General features: G+C 34.1%; 2 protein-coding genes across 2 annotated transcripts; both read right to left on the bottom strand.

Moving 5' to 3' along the window:
• Window positions 1-591: 591 nt before the first annotated feature.
• LOC128668038 (ATP-dependent DNA helicase PIF5-like) lies at window positions 592-1659 on the bottom strand. The gene has a single exon (XM_053740191.1). The coding sequence runs from the start codon at window positions 1657-1659 to the stop codon at window positions 592-594; it is 1068 nt and encodes a 355-aa protein (XP_053596166.1).
• Window positions 1660-1725: 66 nt separating this feature from the next.
• Window positions 1726-2755, bottom strand: LOC128668037 (uncharacterized). The gene is made up of 3 exons (XM_053740190.1): window positions 2342-2755; window positions 2128-2290; window positions 1726-2000 (listed from the first exon to the last, which is right to left on the bottom strand). The coding sequence occupies exons 1-3, from the start codon at window positions 2753-2755 to the stop codon at window positions 1726-1728; spliced, it is 852 nt and encodes a 283-aa protein (XP_053596165.1).
• Window positions 2756-23953: the final 21198 nt, after the last annotated feature.

Here is a 23953-nt window from a genome sequence, read left to right as displayed (position 1 = left end):
AACAATGTTTTTCGTCTTTTTTTCTGGTTGAAGAATAATCAAGTCGTCCGGTGAACTGACTCTTGAGCATGCCACGTAAAACTGACCATGAGAAAAATAATCATGTCTCAAATCTACACCAGCTAATTTTAAACTCTGCCCCTGCGCTTTATTGATAGTCATAGCATAGCAAACCCTAACAGGAAATTGTAGACGTTTGAAGTTGAAATGGTAGTCAGATGGAACAAAAGGAATTCTTGTAATAAATACGACTTCTCCTTCATGTTTACCTGTTAAAATTGTAGCTTCAATAATATTTTTATGTAAATTTTTCACTTGTAGTCTGGTACCGTTATATAGTTTTGGAGGATTCAAATTGCGCAGTAACATTATTGGTCCTCCAATTTTAAGATTGAGAATATGAGATGGTATTCCGGGTGGATTGAGTGTATGTAAGAACTCGACAGGATAATGGACAGCATCATCAACTTCTACGACTGTATCAATAGATTTATACTTCATTTGATTAGTTGATAGCTTTTCTATAAGATAGTTGTTAATGCTATTCAGTGAATCATTCGTTGGAGTCAGAATAGCTCTTTCTTTTAGCCATTAAGAGCAATTAACTCCAATTTTATTGATATCTGGGTATATTTTATCAGTTAATGTAGTTAAATCATCAACAATATCACCTAGGTTATCCGGAATACTTATTCGTCCGTCAACTTCTGAAATTTGTCCATTCCCTATATCAATGAGTAACTTCGAAAATTCTTCTGCTCTCAAATCATGTTGTATATGAACGCGCATATTAATTTTCAAAGACAGTACGTTAACATGAGGCCATAAAACTGAAGATTTGAGACAGGCTTTGACTTCATCTGCACGTGTACCTCGTGGTACAACAGGTAAAGTTTGTCTGAAGTCACCAGCTAAAACAACAGTTATTCCACCCATTATTCGGTCACTATTTCTTATATCCTTAAGAGTTCTGTTGAGAGCTTCAATAGCATTTTTGTGAGCCATAGTGCATTCATCCCATACTATCAGTTTTGCTTCTCTGATAACGTGAGCCATATAGCTCTGCTTAGAAATATTGCATAGAATATTATCAGAATGATTCATTTCAAGAGGTAATTTAAATGTCGAGTGAGCTGTTTTGCCTCCGTCAATTAAAGTAGCCGCAATTCCTGAAGAAGCAACAGCAATAGCAATACTTTTTTCACTTCTAATTTTCGCAAGCAACAAATTAATCAAGAATGTTTTTCCCGTTCCACCAGGAGCATCAAGGAAGAACAATCGTCCAGAATCAGAAACGACACTATTCAATATAGATTCATATGCTTCTTTCTGTTCTTTATTCAGTATCGGAACACTTTTTATCACTTCTTCGGTTAACTTATCAGTGTCATAAGCTAATTCATTCAAATATTGTTGATTATTAATACCAGATTCTTGTTCTCGAGATGGTGAAGTGAGACCAAATTGTAAAAGAGTCTTACCTGACATAGCAATGACCATATCTTCAAGATTAATCAAACATTGATTGTAAACAATATCAACATCTAACTCAGAGTTTTCGCGATTCCTACTCATTCGTCTTTTAATATCGTCCGTGAAATTATCTCGATATTTATCCCATAATTTAATCGGATCTCCAACTTGGCAAAAAACTAACATAACAGCAAACAATTCACGTATTTTGTAAGATGAATCAGAAATTGAGACTTCTGCTAAAGTTTGATCTCAATGAGCATCGTCTTCGAGCAATCCCATTACTCTGCAAGCTTCTTGAAATGTAGGATAGATTACATCTTTTATAGTTCTTAAAGCCGTAAATGACTCTGGACCGCGAACTTCATGCAAAAGAAAACGGAGGTAATAACATTCAGTATTGGTAGGATGGACAGTATACACTCTGCCTAAAACATGATCTTTTTTTATACCTAAATAACCTGGCACAATTTTTCCTTGTTTTCTTCTGTGAAACTGGTGTTTTCTCCAGACATAATAAGCTGGAACTTCACAATATAATAATTTTTTCGCAAAATTGTCCACTTTACAGAGTTCAAAAAAAGCCATAAGAGTTGTTTTGGAATTGTTGATCTGATTGAGTATATTATTTTCATTAAAAAAAAACTCGCTGACCATTTTCTAAATGTACAGCAAGATGCACAACTGGAGGGAATCTCTCGTGGATAGGAAAACTCAGTATTCGCCAAACTGCCTCAGAAGTGCTAATGTATCGTCCTGCTTCATACTTTGTCACTTCATCAAGATCTCCAACAGTGAATGCTGCTTGATCAGATCCCTAATTTATATACTTACAAATATATTTAATTGATTTCACTGAGTTGCAAACTTCAACATTTATATGAGCTTTGAATGTACGACACAGGACAGGGTTATACGGTACTACCCATCGATTGTCTATATTAATTCCATTTATTATTGTTGTTACTCCACCATCTTCAGGAAATCGCCGACGATCTTTAGGATATCCATCTTCTCCTGTTTGGGTTTCCTTTATAAAATGTTTTGGATATTTTTTCGTGCATGAACCATCCACCATACAGGGAGAATTTCTATTAAAAGAACCACATGGACCGTGAATCATATTTGTTTTTATTATTTCATATAGTTCTTGATCTTGATCTTGATTAGGCAGTTCAGCACTAATTACCTTATCAATAGATTCTGGTCTCAGCTTTTCTTCTAACCACAGAAGGATATGAATGTGAGGAAGTCCACGTTTCTGCCATTCCACAGTATACATATGACACTTCGTTTTGCCAAAAATGCAACCTTTTGTCAGAAGATTCATCATATGCTTAATTTTCACGTGAAAAACTCTTACTATTAAGTCATGTCTATCGTGAGATTTTTAGCCTTGAACTAAAAGCTCTTCCATTTCTTTCCATTTTGGATTGCAAGTGAACGTAATAAATAAGTCTGGACGTCCGAAATGACGTACATAAGTCATAGCATCTTGAGTTCGTTCATGCATGTATCGTGGCCCACCAGTAAAAGAAGATGGCAGCACAACCATTTTACCTATTTCTGTTATCTGACCGTCGGTTTTCGTTAAAGCGTCTTTAAGGAGAACATATTCTTCACTTCGTAAGTTTGTTTGATGGTAACGAATCCAATTAAGTCGTTCAGTTTCAATTTTCGCATACATATCAACCAAAAATTGATTTAATAGAGTGCGAAATAAAAGTAAATGATTTTCTTCTCCATTACGCTCCATTATTCTATAACTGTAAAACTCAGAAGCTGACACGGTCTTATTCAGAGGACGCTTAGTTTTTTCATCACGCTTAGGAATATTAATGTGATAGCCATCTTCTCCACGACAGAACATCAGAGGATATTGTAAAGTATCATACGCGCGATGGATTCCACTGATTCGCTTTAACTTATCGTCTCTGCTGTTCAGGATGATATCTCTCTTTTCAAAATTTTGTCCAACGATGATAACTGCTACTTCTTTAGCCATTTGAGCATTGAAACGACCTCGATGTTCACCCGGAGGCTTTTTATCAGCATTTATTATAACCTGAAACTCTTTCTGATTCTTAGGAACTGATTCAACAGCAACCTTAAAATCTTTAATGTATTGATGGTGTTCATGAAGCAAATTTTGAAGTTGGTGAATTAACTCTGGCTTAATACCAGGACAGATCCCACAACGAATTTCTCTTTCACGATTAACATCACCAACAAAGTATATTTGGAGAAATGATGGTTGTTGATCATTTTCTACCATAAGGCTTCCTATCCTATGGTAGACTTGTCCCTGCACTTTAAATGTTGGCATAAAACTACCCTCCTTTACCTCTTTTGATCCAAAAGACGTCATTTGAAAGCACCCATTATACTTTCGAAGAGAAGAAAGAAAATGTTCTGAGATTGGGTGCTGATGAGTTAAAAGACTATGTAAAGGCTCTGGGTAGCGTTGAAGAGTAGGAAGCTGAACTTTACCACCACTACAGCACATTCCTTCAGCCTCATCCTTCCATTTCAAAGCACGACACCAAGAACAGGGTAATCGATGCCCAAGATTTACAATTTTATCATTTTGATAGTCAATACTCGGTTCATAACTAAGGCCAGATAAAGCTTTCAAAGTCCAAGACATTAATTTAATTTGTATTCGTTTCTCGTTGTACTTAGTTGTAGCTGCACGACTAACATGAGGGTTATTAGAAGCGTATTTTTTTGTCGCCTTTCTATGTACATCAGGATAACGATGAGTGTAATTTAAAGTGGCTTGTCGCAATTGTCTCTTTCTAATTGTATAGTTGACTCTTTTCCTCCTTTTTTTCTCCCATTTGATTGAAGGGGATTCACATCATTAATAACTGATTCACTTGAACTTTGTAATTCAACGTTAGGAATTAATTGAGGTAGTAAAACTTCCGCTAATATATTTTCTTGAGTTTGAGGCACTAAAAATGATACATTTTCATCACTTTGTTTATCATAATTATCACTATTTAAATTTAAACACGATGAAGCAACGTTAGGAATTAATTTATACGATAAAAAACTCATTGACACATTTTCTTGATTTTTAGGCACCGAAAATGACACATTTTCTCCATTTTGTTTTACACTACCCCCACTTATATAGTTATTACCTGTAATTTTTGATGCAAACACCGAAAGATAAACATCGTAGTGACCATTATTATCATGCCCCGTAAAACGTAACCTTTTTACACCTCGAATTGCTTCACCAACGGAAGCTATAATGCAATCACCTTGATACACTTCAAACCGATATGGAAATATCTCTGCGGCTGCCATAATTTCACAAATAGATCCATATGTGTTTCGTTTAGACATTTCGGTAAAGTATAAACCTACTGAATCATAATTCTCGCCAGATGACATAACAGTATAAGATTTAAATCTATCCCAGTTGTTAATAAATTTATGACATGAGAAACAATAATATTTCTCATTTTATTAGCCACTAATACATTACCGTAAACCAGTAAAGATAAAGAAGAAAATAAACATGCTCCATCACCATTAATTTTTATAACATTAAAAGGAGTAAGTATTCCATCTATCAAAATATATTCTACATCCATTATGATGAATATATATTAAATAATTTTTTCAATTATACTTTAAATATTTATCGATAATAAAATACTATGTTTATTTCAAAATATACTTTAAAAAAAATTAAATTTACTGAACTGAAAATTAACAGAAGTTCGTAATTAAAAACTATTATCGCATTAAATGTAAAATTTAAATTTTCATGTAAATTGATAAAATCAGAATTAATAAAGTAATAAAAAATTTTTTGATAAATTTAAATAAACACTTACCAACTGGAAACTTTAGAAAAAATGATAAAAAAATTTTCATGAAGACTTACTTGAATTAAAAACAATAAATAAAATATAATTGACATATACTCAATTGAAGTAACCATAATAAAGAATGGATATCTTAATTATTTAAATTAGCGTCGAATACGTATAAATACAAAAATTTTTTTAATTATTAAAATTTTTCTTTGTAAATATCGTGACAGCGATTTATTTTTGACATTTATTCATTTATTCTCTCAAGCATATCATGATATAATTCATTTATCTAAAGCCAACTTCAATATCATTATAGTTATAATTCATTTTCGATTACTAATAATTATTAGTAATCACAAATGAATTATTTACAATAAATTGCGTCAAATACCATTTTATGATTATTAATAATCTAAGATTCATTAACTTATAGAAAGTGTGTTTGAAATAAATAAAATTGAATAATTATTATTATTTGATATACTCTTTCCGATCTCTAATAGTTTTATTATCGTTTTATGTCCAAGTCTTCAATTCAAAGTTAATCACGTACTTCACACAACATTTTTAACATCCCGCTGAAAAATCGGGAAGTTATTAATTTTACTCCTTTTTCCTCCTTGTCTCCCCGAATGTTTCCGCAGTGATGTCCGTATATCTTTATGTGTGTGTGTGTGTGTGTGTGTGTGTGTGTGTATGTGTGTGTGTGTGTGTGTGTGTGTGTGTGTGTGTGTGTGTGTGTGTGGCTGTATGTAAACCTCTTATAACTTTTGAACGGCTCGACCGATTTGATCTCGGTTGGTGCCATCCGAAAGGGCTCGACCAAACTTAGATTTTAAATACAATTTATACCGATTCGAATCGGTATATTTTGAGAAATCTCAAAAATACTACAAAAAAAAAAATTTTTTAAATGTGGTTTTTATAGAATTACTTTTAAACGACTACTGATCAATTCCAAAAACTAATCAGCTCTCAACATCAAGAAACCACGTCGATCGCCGCTAGCCCGGTCACAATCGATTCATTCTTTTATGAGTTATCGTTGTCGAAAAAAAAAACAGAAAAAAATTTCTTTTCTGAATTATATCGAAATTCATACTTCGATCGATTAAAACTCAAAGACTCTTTATGAGGCCTGAAAAACTGCGTCGAATGCCACCAATCGCGTAAAAATCGGTTAATTCATTCAAAAGTATTTTGGTTTTAGAATTTAAGAAATAATGTTATATTAAACTTTTACCAGATTTTTGAGCTCGGAGTAAGTACAATTTTGAGCGCTTAAATATAAAATTAACGGGAAGTTGCAGGGATGACTTTTAAGGCCAACCGTTTTTATATTTTTTTTTTTTCTTTATAATATTACTTTTTTAAACCATTTTAGAATCTTACAATTATGGGTTAATTTTGACCTATAACTTTCAGAAGAAAAATAATTAACTAACCAATAGTTTAGACTGAATAGACCTAGTAGAAAATTTGAAATCAAAATATATTTGCCTAACATTATATAAAATAATACTGTAGATGATTTATAGAATATTAGTATTTAATATCTTTCTACTTTTATTCTAATGATTCCTCTGAATTTAATTGACAACTGAATTTGTTATTACAATTTATTCATTTTGACAGTTATTATAACAACGGTTACCATGGTAACCACCTTGATAACCATAGTAACAGTAACCATGGCAACGGTAACCATGGCAACCGTAACCATGGCAACGGTAACCATGGCAACGGTAACCATGGCAATGGTAACCATGGCAACGGTAACCATGGCAACGGTCACCATAGCAACGTTGGGGGGAGGGGGTAGCATACGTGATGGTTATCGAAAAATCCATTTTGGCTAGGAGTTGCGCAAAATCCCTTCTTATCTCTCATCTACAGTGAAAAAGGAGTACCTATGCCAAATTTTAAATGAATCGGTCAAATAGTTTCGGAGATCTGGTGATGAGTCAGTGGTATTTTGCTTATATGTATATAGATATATATACATATATATATATATATATATATATATATATATATATATATATGTATATCAGCTGGTAGTTGTGGGGCCAAAAAAAATTTGATCTTATTCAAAAATATATTGCTTTGCCTTGATGGAACGAAGCTAAAATTGAAAAAAAAATTTTTTTTTTTTTAATATATTGTCAGTATACCGATAAAAATAATTCATTGGTAAATCAGTACTTGCGAGACCAGGTCTTATAAACAACGTTTAATATCTTAGTGAACTTTTGAAAATGGTACTTTTGAGGCCATTCTTTTCCCCCTCCACCCGTTAAGATTATATCAGACAGTGGCTCTATAACTACCATAGAATCTGAATGAAACAGACTTTTTTCTTACACCTAGCGGTACTTATAGGTCCACGTTACATTTATAAGTTTAAAGTACGATAAAATTATAAATGTCACGTGGACCTATAAATACCGCTAGGTGTAAGAGAAAAGTCTCTTTCATTCAGATTCTATGGTAGTTATAGAGCCACTGTCTGATATAATCTTAACGGGTGGAGGGGGAAAAGAATGGCCTCAAAAGTACCTTTTTTGAAAGTTCACTAAGATATTAAACGTTGTTTATAAGACTTGGCCTCACAAGTACTGATTTACCAATGAATTATTTTTATCGGTATACTGACATGCTCGTTTGATTTTTGCCATAATTATTTTCATTAATCAATTAGATTTAATTGCTGATGGAAAATTGGAGAGAGTGCCATTATGTAAATATTTATACCTTCTATAATCTACGGATCAGACTTGGTGTAAGTTCATTTAATCACACCTTTAAATTATGAATACTGATTTCTTTCTTAATTACATTGTTTTATCCAGAATAATTTTAAATGATTTTTTGAAACCTACCGTTTAGTCAATTGATTTTGACAGTCAAAATTATTTTATTCGAGCCTCCAAAAAAATTTTTTTTGGAACTAGTTCATACTTATGACCGATTTCAAAGAGAGTGGAAATTAATAATCAAATTTTTTCAATCCAATTATTGGGAAATAGCAGGAAATTATAAGACTTCAATAACTTAATAATAATAATATTTTCAAAATTATAGGTCTAAACGTAAAAACGATATTTCAATGTCTACATAACAGTCGATTGGCGATAAATTCATCATTAAAATTGAAAAGTTTATTTGCTTCGACAGTTGATTATTCAGTGCTTCAAACCAATGCATATTAGGGTGCTCCATTTGAAAGGATTTTTTTTTTTTTAGCGGACAAAAGTAATTTCGTTATTTATGTTGAGAGAAAAATTTCCTGAAAATTTCAGCTCTTAATTTTAATTTAAAGTACTTCCTGTCGAGCATCAAAGTATTCCCGTTTAAAAAGCATGGAAATCGAATAACTTTTCTTTTAGATTACTATAACTTAGCTCGGTTTTGAGCTATCATTTTGTAACCAGTTTTTATTTGTAGAGTAAATGTTGCTTTTGAAAAGTGTATAAAACGGTTTTGGTCTAACTCGATCCATGTCGATTGCATCAGCTCCAAAAGTCAATTTTTCACTTTTTTCATTTATTTTTGTTAATAGTGAAGAAACAACTCATCTGAGCACCTTGAGCTTGAAAACATTGTAGTGAATACATTTCTTTTCGAGTCTCTTCAAGCTCGAAAAGACTTTTGTATGCCTCTGTTTTTGAAAAATAACGTTTTTTACCATTTTTTCTCCAATGATATCTCTCGAACGAATAAACCGATTGAGGCGGTTAAGGTGGCAATCAATGCGTTTCATTGAGTTCTACAACTGACTAGATTTTAAAAATGATTTATTGAGTCGCTATTGAGAAATTCCCAAAATACTAAAAAATTTTTTTTTTTTTAATCTTTTCGACAACGGTTTCTCTTGAAAGAACGAACCGATTCCGATGGTTGAGGTGGCATTGAAGCGGCTTATGAAGCTTCAGAGCCCAGTTAATTTTGGAATCAGTTCATCAAGCCTGTAAAAAGTTATCCGAAAAAAACATTTTTGAAAAAAGTTTATTTTTGGAGTATCTCTGAACGAGCCCTATCGATCAAGCTCAATTTTTTTCAGCTTCTAGATATTGGCAAGCCGCGTCGAATGACACCTTGATGATCAAAATCGGTTCATCCGTTCAAAAGTTATAGATATTTACATACGTACCTACGTACGTACACACATACATACATACACTCGGACATTATCGTGAAATTAGTCAGAATAGCTTCCCAGAACCTCAAAACGTCAAAATCTGATAGAAATTTGGTTTTCGAAAATCGGATTGAAACCAATAACTTCCCGAATTTTTGAAAATTTTCAATTTTCTTAGCGGAAAGTTAAAAATTGTAAGCTTACTATAGTACTAATCTTTTTTTCTGTAAAATGTTAAAATGCATGTATCCCACGAACAGTGCATTTTAGCAATATAAGTGTTAAGAGCAATTTTGTGTGAACAAAATTTCCTCAAAGATTAGTCTCATGCATGTTTTTTATAAGATGAGCCGTTTCTTCACTATTAACGAAAATAAATGAAAAAAGTGAAAAATTGACTTTCGGCGCTGATACAATCGACATGGATCGAGCTAGACCAAAACCGTTTTATACACTTTTCGAAAGCAACAATTACTCTACAAATAAAAACTGGTTACAAAATGATAGCTCAAAACCGAGCTAAGTTATAGTAATCTAAAAGAAAATTTATTCGATTTCCATGCTTTTTAAATAGGAATACTTTGATGCTTGAGAGGAAGTACTTAAATTTAAATTGAGCGCTGAAATTTACAGGGAATTTTTCTCTTAACGTAAATAACAAAATTTTCTTGTGTCCACTAAAAAAAAGAAAAAAAAATTCGTTTCAAATGGAGCACCCTAATGCACATATCCTGTTAATTGTTAAAATTAAAAATTTATCTAGCCATTTCAGAAAGTAAGATAACGAAAGATAATTTGCTCTTGTTCATAGGCTTTCTAAAAGTTAAAGCGGGTTTCTTTATAATTTGTTAGTAACAGTCAAGTATAAAAATATTTGTATTCAGAAAGAAAAAAAATTTTAAATATATGTGAGTATAAAAATTAAGCTAAACTTAAATTGCGTATTGTTCTATGAATTTTATTCAATAAAATCTTTTGAACAAATTAAGCCATATTTTTTTGCATTAAACATAAGTATTATTTAACTCAATAAACTTTTAAACTTAAAAATTTAATTATTTGTGACTTTAATAGAGTGAATTTTTTTTTTTATTATGTAATAACCTTCATGAGAGATTAGCCTGAAAGCTTATACAAGTTGCAGAACCAAGCTTTTGCTTGAGCTTCAGTTCTTGTAGTGAATATTTTCTTATTATTCTCAAGTACTTCTCTAATTTGCTTGAGAGATGGATAGGTGCACTTTTCAATAAACATACAAAAATTTTTTTTCAGTACATCTTTTTCTTCCTCAGTCCATAATTTCCGTTGTATTTTTAGTTTCTCTTGTTTAGGTGATACTTTAACAGTTTGTTTTAATGTTTTTTGTTTTTTCTGAGCAATCTCTGGTGATGGCACATCTGAAGCACGTCGCTTTCTTTGGTATGACTCACCAGTACTTTCAACGGAAATATTTTCCTGAGAGTCATCGTGAGACATATCATTACTTTGGTGAATTGGATTAGAAGGTTTATTTCCTTTTTCTAAGAACTGTGACACCACAAGAATTTCACGATTCGCTCGTTGACGATAATGATCTTTGTGGATTTTCTCCTCATGTCCCAAAAAATGTGCCAAATCTGTTAAATCACTATCTGATAAATTATGATCTGCTAACAGTGAAGCAATATGTTTCCGCAAGTTTGTCCCTCTTAATGTTGATGGATCTTTAGCACCACATAAGTTAGCATACTTACGCATCACAGCATAGGCATATAAACGCCTGTTACGTTTATCACTTAATCCTGGTAAGCCGAAAATATACAAATTTTGTGGTGACACTCCAGATGTCGTACGTAAATCCAAAAAAAAAGGTCTAAACTGTCACGTATTCCTTTGTGTACTAACACAGATACAGTACGGTTTAATTTTCCTCGAATATAAAAAAGCGAAAAACTTTTTGCAATGTTTTTACATTTTTCTGACAGTAATTGAAACGTTTCTTGATTTGAATTCTCGTCAATAGCTGTGCATTTTTCAAATTCAGAGATTTCGGCTTTAGATATTTCACCTTGTCGTCTTCTATTAAATATTTGAAGCAACAGTAATGTGGTTTCGCCCAGTGTAAGCCAAGCATTAAATTCAAATTGAATCTAAAGTAAATCATGAGCTGTTTTGCGCTTGTTTTCCAAGTAAACTGTAATCTTATCTGTATCTTCACAAGTAGGTAAGCTAAGAATTTTATTACGTTTTCTTTTAGCCAGAGTTTCCGAAGCAATTCGATTAATTATTTCAAACTCTTTGTTAGCCAACTTAATAAAATTTTTTGTTTGCTTTTCATTGACGCTATCTTCACGTTGAATAAAGACTGTTATTAAGAACTCAGCAATGTATTTAAGAGCAGTTCCAATAGCTACGGCAGTAGAAGGTGCGGCAAAAGACCGACCATTTTGATCGTAGCCAGCTACTTCATATACAGTTTTTACGACCAATTGAACGTTTTTTGGTAAAAAAAGTGACATAAAATTTGGTACTTCATACGTCGTTCCATCATTTGTTGTACTCCCTAACAGTTCATCTTGTTCTTCTAATAAAGCAATTCTTTTTGCTGCAATTATGAAGCGACCTATCATTCTTAATTTCTGACGAATCATGGCATGATCTTCTTGTGAAGGAAACTTTTCTGCAAGTTCATTGGCATATAAAATAACTAGCTCTTCATATCGTATAGCAGAAGTAATTTCATCCTCACGCAAGTAAGGAAAGATATCCCTCTTGACGGTATCATTGGCATATTTATGAATCCTACCGGCCATCATTCTACTGATAGGCATTACACTACCACTTTTTTTTAGTAAACATTCTGATTTACAGCATTCTTTAATGTGATGTCTAACATTAGTAATTCTGATAAAACCCTTGCAATCAGGACATAATGTGTAATCAGAAGCTTCAATAGCATCTTTGTCTTCATTTTCGTTATCCTCTTTATCACTTACTTTTTCATCAATCGTATGGTCTCCTTGATTTTCATTGGATAATTCTTTTTCAGCCAATGTCTCTTCCGTAGTTGTGGTTTCTTCAGATATTTCGTCCAATTTTTCTTTGTTTGGGCGACGTAACACTATAAGTTCTCCATCATTTACACTAGGATCAGTAGTCCATATTAAATCATTTGTTTTACGAAGCCGTTCAATAGCTTTTTTGCGTTCATCACTTTTTTTTTTCATTTTTAATATCGCGGCAACCTCCGGAACATTTTTATGAACTGCTAGATGTCTACCAAAACGAGATACTTTTTTTTTACAAAAAGAGCAATAATGTTGTTTTATATCTTCAGTTGGTCTTAAGAACATTTTTTTCGGGTCAGGTGCATTTGACCTTAACTCTATTTCGACTGAATTGATAGTTTTTGCTAACACTAGCAGCCTCTCTACTTCAGGTACATCATTAACACCACTATCATTTGCTAACTCTTTTATGTTGACACTCATTTCTGTTGCAATTTGACTTGAGCTGGTGTCTGGCTCATAGGTAGGATCTTGTAAGTCTATATTTTAAATGAAAAAAAATAATGAAAACTATTATCATTTTAAATAAGTAAATAAATATCAACTACGAAGATAATTATATGGAAACGTCGTAAGTAGTTACCAATTGATTGATTATAAGGCTCATTTACAGAATGCTCATCTCCTTGAAGAGTAGGATTAATAATTCTGTGAGAATTATCGTTTGAACTATTAGCACTTGAATTCAATTTTTCGAATGGTAGAACGTAATCACTTGGTGCCCATTCATTTATGACACTTAGATTTAAAGATTGAGAGCTTTGGTTAAAAGATATTTCATCTCTGAAACGAATATTCGGTATATAAAAGTTCACTTATATAACATATAATCATTAATTTAATAAATAGACACAGTAATATAGTAAAATATACCTTACGATGTCAGGTTCTGGTGCCTGGTCATTAACATCACTAAGCATAAGCAGATCATTGTACAATTCGCATTCGACATATTTAAAATAACGGATTTCTATATTTATGAAATAATAAAAGAACAAATTTATTATTAAAGTAGAAAATATAACGAGTTTTATTGGTCATATTCAACCAACAATTAAAACTTTTTTCATCAGTAAAATTAAGTCCTTTCATGAATATTTTTGCGATATGTTATTTTCCTAGCTTTACATATTTTTAATGGTCAAATCATATAATAAAATGAAGGCTTTACAACGAGATTTTTTATGTCTTCTATAGAGCATTGCACAATAACAATACACAAAATAATGGATAAAAATAAATAAATAATTTTTTTTTGAATTTTTTGAATGCTTCAAAATTTTTTTAAAGTGCAATCTCTCATCCAATATCAATAATTTTATCCTTGATCTTTGAATAAGCTATTTGAAATACTAATCTAGTTGTCTATAACTAAGTATAATATCACTTACTGTCTGAAATAATTATGAATTTTTTATAATTGCAAAGACTTTGTTGTATTGAAATAGCTAACAATATACCATAGAATATTGAAACGTCTGGATAAATATAAAAATGACAACTAGAAAATAATTCTATCCTAAATGAAGCAATGATTTGTTTGTTTTGACAAAATCGAGTTATACTTTCAAAAACATATTGTACTTTAGAACGGTTGATAAGATAAAAAAATTATCAATCAATCAATCGAAAGCTAAAAAAATTAATTTATTTATAGGCAGCTAAAATAACACTCAGAAGACTGACAAAATTAATTCAAATTCAGTATTAATTATAAATTAACAAAAAAGCTAATAATAAACCGAATACCGTACCTTCACTTGTAAATAATGTATCATTGTTATTTATAATTTCGTTATCTAAATTTTTCCACCCAGTGTCTGACTTCTCTAAAATAAGAACATCATGTTATAGTTTTAAAAAATTTACAAAGATATTTGATTATTGAAAATGCATTATTTACCCCCATTGACTTTTTCGATTTTTAAAATATTAATTTTAGGCTTTTTTTCATTATTAGATTACCAGAATCATCCTGACATTGTGAAAAATTATTAAATTCTGATGAATTCGAAATTATTTCATCTGTGACGTTATTACCATCTGAGAAAGGTAATATCTTATCATTTTGATTTGACAAATCATCATGTTCAGGAAACGACTTTTCATCTGACACGGTGTCGAGATAAAACAAATTTTCGCAGCTGCAGTATTTTCGGAATTTTTTTATTCGTTCATCATAATCATGATGAGATATAAAAGCACAATCAGTATCACTCCCCTAGCGAATTCATTTATACCGATAATTTAAGTTTCTTTTGAGTATATTGTCGGTATAGTAGAAACAGAGTTATTTTTCGGTATATTTTGAAATTTTTACGCAATTCATACCCAAACTATACCCAAATCATACCATGTATTGAGCATGTTTTTGAAACTTTCACCCTGAAATGATACTGAAATAACACTCATTTTAAACTTAATTTATACTCAAATTATACTGAAATCAGAGGTGTTGAGGGCAATAGTGTCTTATGAATGTTTAGCCTTTAAAAAAGGCAAAAAGTTTTTTTGATGTTCCAAGTGAATAAATAAATTGAATTTATAATAAAATATAAAAATATCATTTTAATTGTCTGAGCATTGTAACGCTTATTAGCAGTAAATAGTTTAGATAATTATGTTAATAATATCATCATGACTTTGTTTATTTACCTATTTATAACTTTTTTTTCGTTTGGCTAAAAACAAATTTTAGTTCTTGAGAAAATATTTCTACCCAAGCGATACAAATAAAATTGTTGAGTTTGAGTTGAATTTAAGTTAACAATTGGTTAACTTAAATTAATGATAACAAATCATGGTTTTAAATTTAACATAAAGTCAGCAATTTTTTTTTGTGCCGCTTGGGTATTCAGTTTGGTAACATATTTTATAAACCATTATTAATGACGACCCTGAAGTTAGCCGACACCCGCGGTTTTAAAAATAAAAAATTTTATAACTAGAAAAAAAAAATTGTCAACGAGGAAGAACCGTCAGTAAAGCACCTTCAGCGTTTTCGCGCTTGAGGTGTGGAAAATTTCAAACTTAAAAAAAATTTTCGTGTAGATTTTTCAATTTTCTAGAAGAGTATTTTTTTAAAAAGATCAAAAAATAAAAACTCGAGGTATAATTCGAAATGAAATTTTAAGATTACTTGTTTTTTATTTGAAAATTTTTACAATCCTCATTACTTTTTGATTTTTATAAACAATTTTTCAAAATCTAGACGAGTATTTTTTTTATTTTTCTGTTTACCGCTATTTTTAACCGTTGCCGGCTATTTTTAACTAAAATATCTTGTAAGTTAAAAAAAAAACAAAAATTTTTGAGTTTTGAAAAAATACTCGTGCAGATTTTTTAATGTTCTAAGCGTGTATTGTTTTTTTTTTTTTTATTGAAAGATCAAAAATACTTGGATTATTATTTTAAATAAAAATTCAGAAATTTATAATCAATTGAAAGTAAATTCGTTTTTTTTTTTTTTTACAAGACATTTTATTTAAAAATACCGGGTAACGGTTAATTTTCGGATTAAAAATTGGAAAAATTTGGTAAACCCAAAAGTGCACGACTCGTAATGCTCATTTGATCGTGGAAAATACATAAAAATAAAAGTTTTGTAAATGAAAAATAAAAAAAAAAAAAAAACAGTAGCGAAAAAGAGGCAAACTGAATTTTTCGACCGCAAAGCACTCTCTAATGCTGCGCGTTAAGAGTCGTGCAAAAGTAAAAAATAAAAAAAATGTTCGTGTATATTTCGAAAAATTGTATATAAAAATCAAAAAGTTATGAGGTTTGTAAAAATATTCGAATAAAATGTAAGTAATCTTAAAATTTAATTTCAAATTATACCTCGAGTTTATATTTTTTGATCTTTTTAAAAGAATACTCGTTAATAAAATTGAAAAATCTACACGACTCGTGTAACACGAGCATTTTTTTTAAATTAAAAATTTTTTTTTCTAAAGTTATAAGATTTCTTTTTTTTATAATGGTGGGTGTCGGCTAACTTCAGGGTCATTTACTAATGTATTGGATTACTCAGTAGGGACATTCATTCAGTGACATCGTTTTTAGGTTGTGATATACATGCAAAGTGTGTTATCCTACAATAATCCTACAATAATCCTACAATAAAATTTAGATGAAATATATGTGAAGGCAAACTATTCGTAACGTGATTGGTCGAAAGCAAAAAAATATATGCAAACGACACAAAAATATACATTAAAGTAAATATATGAAAAACGACACGGGCGCGCTTGCGCGCGAAATACGTGCGCTAGTATATTTAAATACAGTACACGTGTACCTCGTTTTAACCTAATTTTCATACTATTATTCTTTGATACCATGGAAGTCAACAAAAAACGGAAATATCATCCAACAACTGTTTATAAACATAATAAAAATGTCTTCGAGCAATGGTTAAGTGCATACCCTCAAGATTATGGGTTTAAGATGTTACCAAAGACACTTTTATATACTGAGGTAAAGTATTTGTGAAAAACAAGCTTTCTATTTTATTATCAACTCCAATCTTTTACATATATATCATTATAACTCAGATTATGAAGTAGGTTGACATTTCCAAATTGTAACCAAGCTTGAAATAATCATTGGGTGAGTTATAATATTGAGGTAATTATTCAGATCGGGAGCTTTATGCACCGTTAACGAATGGATTCGGCTTTTGAGAGCTTGGGTTTGAACCCAACTCAAAAGATCCCGCCCTGCTTCTAATCATTATTTTCTACATAAAATTTGCTTTAATTTTATATAATTTGTCAATAATATTTTTTATATATTCATGTAAATCAGTGATTGTTACAGCCTCGTTAAATAATTTTTTTAGTTAGTTAGTTCTTAAATAAGGCATCGGGATAACCTAATTATTTTTTTAAGTCAATTTTTTTAGACTTGATTAATATTGTATCTTACTGTTACCTTACTATCAAGTCTGATCAAAAATAATTGTTAATAATCAAAAATGAAATGATTTTTACTACTAATAAATACTTAGGATGCTACTATCTACAAGTTTTTTAAAAAACTTGGTTTGAATTATGTAAAATGAGCGAATAAAACTAATGGATCTGGTTTAGGCGAGTTTTGTTAAACAATTAAAAATTACACAGATTTTATTATAAATTAAATTATAGATTTATTTACACTGATTTACACCTTAAAATTATGAGAAATATATACAATAGCGAATGCAACTAGATATTTTATTCACGTATAAAAATTGACACGTGGTCAGTAGCGGTTACTTCAATAATAATTAATTAACAATTAACTTATTATCACCAGAATAATTTATTTATTCTCAATAAATAGCAGCCTTGATTTACTGACTAAGAATTGAGGATAATTTAGCGTAGCGATTTGATTTAGTTTCACACAAGTTAATAAGCGAAGCGGTTCAAGCACGAGGTTGCACGTAGCAAAAGACACGTTGTAGAAACTCTGAGCGGAGCGGTTAGACAGATAGATAGTTGTAGAATGAAAATTGGTAGCGTCGTTGAGTCGTCGAGACGCTTGGTGTCGACGTGGCAGCCTTGCTGCCTATAACGAATTTTCCCATTGGCTTAAAAGCGCGCCAACAGGTAGCAGTTGATAGCGAGCTCTCTCATAGGCTGACCAATATAAAACGAATTTTGTGATTGGTCAGCTTGTAGCGGGTTCTCAGGACGTCTTGACACGATCCTGAGTTAGAAATTGTATGTGCCGGGCCCAAATAGCGAGTGACCCGGCACTATTCTGACCTTCAGTCAGTAGCGAGCTCGGCTTCTCCCGAACCGAGCGGAAATGCACGAAGCTTGATTTAAATTAATCAAGCTCGTGACTGAACATTCTCCCCAGCGCTGGCGACTGTGTCGACTGGATTGTCTTCTGGAGAGTGCACTGGTAGTACACACAGCTTAGCGATTGGTCGTACAAGTTCCGTGGTAGCGGTCTTCAGCGTGACTACTCGAGTCAGGCCATCTCTGCCTGGATGTAATGCGAGTACTCGAGCAAGCGGCCATTTTGATGGTGGGAATCTTTCATCAGTCAACAAGACTAATGAACCCACTTTGATGTTGTTTTGCGGATTATGCCACTTCGAAATAGATTGATGACGTTGCAGGTACTCTGATGACCATCTACTCCAAAATCTCTGGAACATTTGTTGTAATTGTTGCCAGCGTGACAACGTAGCTGAATTATTTTCCAGTAGCGAGGGCCCAGGTACGGCGATTAGTGGTTCACCGATGAGAAAATGTCCAGGAGTTAGAGCGGTTAAATCTGCAGGATCTTCAGATAGCGGAGCGATCGGTCTTGAATTTAACACAGCCTCAATTTGTGTTAAGACTGTAGCGAGTTGGTCGTAAGTCAATAGCGATTCACCAATAGTTCGTATGAGATGGAACTTGATTGACTTTACGGCTGCTTCCCACTTGCCACCAAAGTGGGGAGCACTTGGTGGGTTGAACTTCCAGTCTGTGCCATCTGTAGCGAGTAAATACTGAAGTTCTTTTAGCTGTCTCGATCCTGCTGCGAATTCTTTCTTTAGCGTGGCGTCTGCTCCTACAAAATTTGTACCACAGTCCGAGTATAGGATACTGCAGGCGCCTCTTCGACTAGTGAATCTTCTAAATGCTGCGACGAAAGCGTCAGTAGAGTAATCGGTGACAATTTCAATATGTATAGCGGACGTAGCGAGACATACAAACACAGCGATCCATCCTTTATAGGTTTTGGCACCTCGACCTTGGAAAGTCTTCAGTGTTACTGGCCCAGCGTAGTCTATTCCAGTGTGTAAGAATGCTTTAGATGGTCTTACACGAGCGGATGGCAATTGTCCCATTAATTGTTGTGCGCGAACACCTCTATGTCTCGTGCACACGACGCAGCGAAGAATGTGTGATCTGACTGGAACTCGACCACCTTCTATCCAGACAGATCTCCGTAGATCAGCGAGAGTCAATTGAGTTCCCCCATGGTATGTTCTTCGATGCGAATGATCTATCAATAGCGTACTTAAGCGTGATGACCTTGGTAAAATAGCTGGATTTTTCTGTTCATCATCCAGCAGCGAATTCTTCAAGCGACCGCCAACTCTGAGTACTCCGTTGTAGTCGACGTAGGGAATCAATTTAGCGAGATGATGACTTCGGTGTAGAGAATCACCATCCTTCAATAGTTTCAGCTCTTGCGAATAGTACTGACTTTGAGTATACTTGATCAGCAAAGTCTTAGCGAGTTCCAGGTCAACTGTAGAGAGTGGTGTGTCCAGTGTGGACTGTGGCACTTTTTTAAATTTAGCGATGGCACGAAGACAGATTCCAAGCGTGCGAAGTAAAGGTGACAACTTAGAGAATTTTTCTAGTAGCGTGTATAGCGGGTGTGAATCTGCCTTGAAGATGGTAAAAACCAGACCTGGACGTTCTTCAAGATGTGATACCGTCTGCGTAGGGATATCAAAAGATGGCCAGTTATCTTTTGATTGACTGAGCCACTTTGGTCCCGTCCACCATAGCGAATGCTGTTCTAGTTTGGCTGCTGTTAAACCTCTTGAAGCGCAGTCAGCTGGGTTAAGTTTTCCAGGAACAAAATCCCAGTTGACACTTGGTAGCGATTCTTGAATCTTGGTAACTCTGTTGCGAATGTAGACTTTCCATCTAGCTGGGTTGTTTCGTATCCACGTTAAGGATACAGCGGAGTCTGTCCACATGAAAACTGGAACGTTTTCAAGTTTCAAAACCTTCTTGACGTAGAGTATCAGTTGAGCGAGTAAGACAGCGGCATTGAGCTCCATTCTTGGTATAGTTATAGGCTTCAGTGGTGCAACTTGTGTTTTGGCACACACTAGCGAGATATTGGAGCTTCCAGTAGCGTCAGTAACTTTTAGATAAACTACAGCAGCCATAGCGAGTTGTGAAGCGTCAGAGAATCCATGTAATTCAATTGATACACCATTTTTAACATGATTCCAGCGAGGTATCTGAATCTTCGAGATCTGATGTAGTTCATCTCGAAACAAATTCCATTCTTGAAGAAGCGACGGTGATAGCGTAGCATCCCAGTCAAAGTTCTGCAGCCAGAGCTTCTGCATGAACATCTTGGCTCTCACGATAATCGGTGCCAAGAAACCCAGTGGGTCAAACAAGCGAGCAATTTCAGATAAAATTGTGCGTTTAGTTGTTGGTGATGCTTCTGGAAGCGAATATCCGAACTGGAATTTATCCTGTGTTGAATTCCAGGTTAGCCCGAGCACTTTTACTGTAGTATCCCCAAGCTCTCTTGGTGTATCTTCTTGGGTTTCACTTGGAGCGACTTGAGAAAGTAATTCAGTTGAATTACTTGCCCACTTGGCAAGCGGAAAACATCCTGTGGCGCACATATTTTTTGTGTCGAGAGCAACTTGGATTGCCTCAGCGAGTTCATCTGCACCTCCATAGATGTCGTCAACGTAGCGTGTATTAGTTAGCGGTTCGACAGCCTTCGGAAATTTTTTCCCTTCGTCTTCAGCGAGTTGTAAGAGTGCTCTTCCAGCGAGATATGGAGCCGATGTTGTTCCATAAGTAACAGTAGCGAGTGCAAATACTATTGGGATGTCATCTTCGTCAAACCAGAGTATGCACTGTAGATGATGATCTTCCTTGTCAACTGCAATCTGACGAAACATTTTTGTAACGTCAGTAGCGAATAAATAGCGATGGCACCGAATGCGAATAAGTACATCACTGATGTCAACTTGGATCTTTGGGCCCACATGAAGTATCTCGTTGACAGATACGCCAGATGTAGTTTTCCAGGACCCATTGAATACCACTCTGAGCTTGGTGGTAGTGCTCTGCTCTTTCAGAACCCCATGATGAGGCAACAGGTAGCTGTTCGGTGGTAATTCCTTTAATTTCAGACGTTTCATGTGCCCCAAGTCTTCATACTCCTTCAGGAAGTCGAAGTACAACTTCTTGTAGACTGGATCAGCTTCCAGTCGTTTGCGAAGACGTAGTAAAGCGTATTGTGCAGCTCTGAGCGAATCACCCAGTTGACTTGGCGAAGATTTAAGCGGCAAGCGAACGACATATCGACCATCAGACTGTCTGTAGTGTGTATTGACAAAGTGTTGTTCACACTCTTCTTCTTCTTCAGTATAGCGTGTAGCGAATTCTGTCTGTGGCTCTTCTTGGTACCAAAACTTGGTTAACAAGTCTTGTAGTTGATCATCAACAGCGACATGATGACCATGAGCGGTCAATTTTGATGTAGCGGTGTCCACAGATCCATATATGATCCAACCAAGTGATGTTGACTGAGCGATTGGGTCATTTTCACTTCCTTTTCGTATTTTAGCGTTGATTATATGTGCAGCTGGTGCTGCACCCAGAATGATGTCAATAGGTCTTGATGTCAAGAAGTCTGGATCAGCGAGTTGTAGCCCAGTTATATGCGGCCATTTCTTCTTCTTAGTTAGCGTAAATGACGGTAAGTTCACCGTCAATAGAGCAAGCACATGAGCTTGGATGGTAATAGAAGCGTTGTTGTGTAGCGAATGCAGCGTCATCTTGCATGACCCAAGCGAATGCCCAGCTGACACATTACCAATTCCACGTAATGGTACAGCTGCTTTACTGAGTTGAATATCCAGCTTCTTGATTAGCGAATGCGTCACAAAGGATAACTCCGATCCTTGATCAATAAGTACACGGGCTGTACATGTACTTCCTGTTAGCGAATTCAACTTAACAATAGCGGTAGCGAGTAAAACATTGAGCGAATGAGCTGAAAGCAGACTAAGTTAGCGAATTCAAAACAAAAGTTACCAAAATTGGAACTATTTGTTACCTGGGTCAGCTACAGGAGCGTCCTGTGCTGGTTTAGCGGCAGCACCATCGTCAAGGTGCGTTGACGTGTGATGTGGCTGATCACAATGGCGGCACTTTTGTTTAGTTCTGCAATCAGCGTAGCGGTGGCGTCCCAAACAGTTGAAGCATAAGCGGTAATGCTGAACAATCGTTCTTCGGTTAGCCTCTCGTGAGTCGAATTGAAGCGGTTCCACAACTCCGTCAGGATGGCGAGTTCAGCATCAATGGCGGCGGCACCTTGGGTAGCGAGTACAGCGTCAGTCAAGCGGTTGGACATATTGCGCATCGTGTCGATGCGGTTCATTTGAAGAGCGACTTGAGCTTCGGCGGCCATCTTGATTTGACGTGGCACACAAAATGGACGCGATGACGTGAACCCGACGCTAAGTTTTCGATCTTTTTTTTGATTAAGTGTCCTTTTTACACCGGTGTGTAAAATAGATCACCCCGGGCAGCACTCTAGCAGTGCTCAGCAATGCCCACGGCACTTAGCGATTTTCACGATGCAAACTGGCACTGCACTTTTTCTCACAATTTTTTTTTTTTTTAAATAATTTTTAATTGTTTAAATTTCGCCAAATCCGGCTCGAAGGACCAAAATGTAAAATGAGCGAATAAAACTAATGGATCTGGTTTAGGCGAGTTTTGTTAAACAATTAAAAATTACACAGATTTTATTATAAATTAAATTATAGATTTATTTACACTGATTTACACCTTAAAATTATGAGAAATATATACAATAGCGAATGCAACTAGATATTTTATTCACGTATAAAAATTGACACGTGGTCAGTAGCGGTTACTTCAATAATAATTAATTAACAATTAACTTATTATCACCAGAATAATTTATTTATTCTCAATAAATAGCAGCCTTGATTTACTGACTAAGAATTGAGGATAATTTAGCGTAGCGATTTGATTTAGTTTCACACAAGTTAATAAGCGAAGCGGTTCAAGCACGAGGTTGCACGTAGCAAAAGACACGTTGTAGAAACTCTGAGCGGAGCGGTTAGACAGATAGATAGTTGTAGAATGAAAATTGGTAGCGTCGTTGAGTCGTCGAGACGCTTGGTGTCGACGTGGCAGCCTTGCTGCCTATAACGAATTTTCCCATTGGCTTAAAAGCGCGCCAACAGGTAGCAGTTGATAGCGAGCTCTCTCATAGGCTGACCAATATAAAACGAATTTTGTGATTGGTCAGCTTGTAGCGGGTTCTCAGGACGTCTTGACACGATCCTGAGTTAGAAATTGTATGTGCCGGGCCCAAATAGCGAGTGACCCGGCACTATTCTGACCTTCAGTCAGTAGCGAGCTCGGCTTCTCCCGAACCGAGCGGAAATGCACGAAGCTTGATTTAAATTAATCAAGCTCGTGACTGAACAAATTATAATCTGTAATTGAAGATTCTGAGTTTCCTAGCTTTATTTATTTAATTTTAGTTCATTTGTTTTTTGATATAATTTATAATTACAACTTTATAACCTTGAAAGTATGCATTTAAAATTTTTAATTTCACAGGATACCGGATTAGAACCTGATGATGATGATCCTATTATTCCACCAAATGATGCGGCGCACTCATCTCAAAATAATTCAAACATAAGGTCTAAT

This window comes from Microplitis demolitor, chromosome 6 (assembly GCF_026212275.2).
Source record: "Microplitis demolitor isolate Queensland-Clemson2020A chromosome 6, iyMicDemo2.1a, whole genome shotgun sequence".
NCBI lineage: Eukaryota > Metazoa > Arthropoda > Insecta > Hymenoptera > Braconidae > Microplitis > Microplitis demolitor.
The sequence above is the reverse complement of the archived record's forward strand: the minus strand, read 5'-3'. Positions and strand labels throughout refer to the sequence as shown.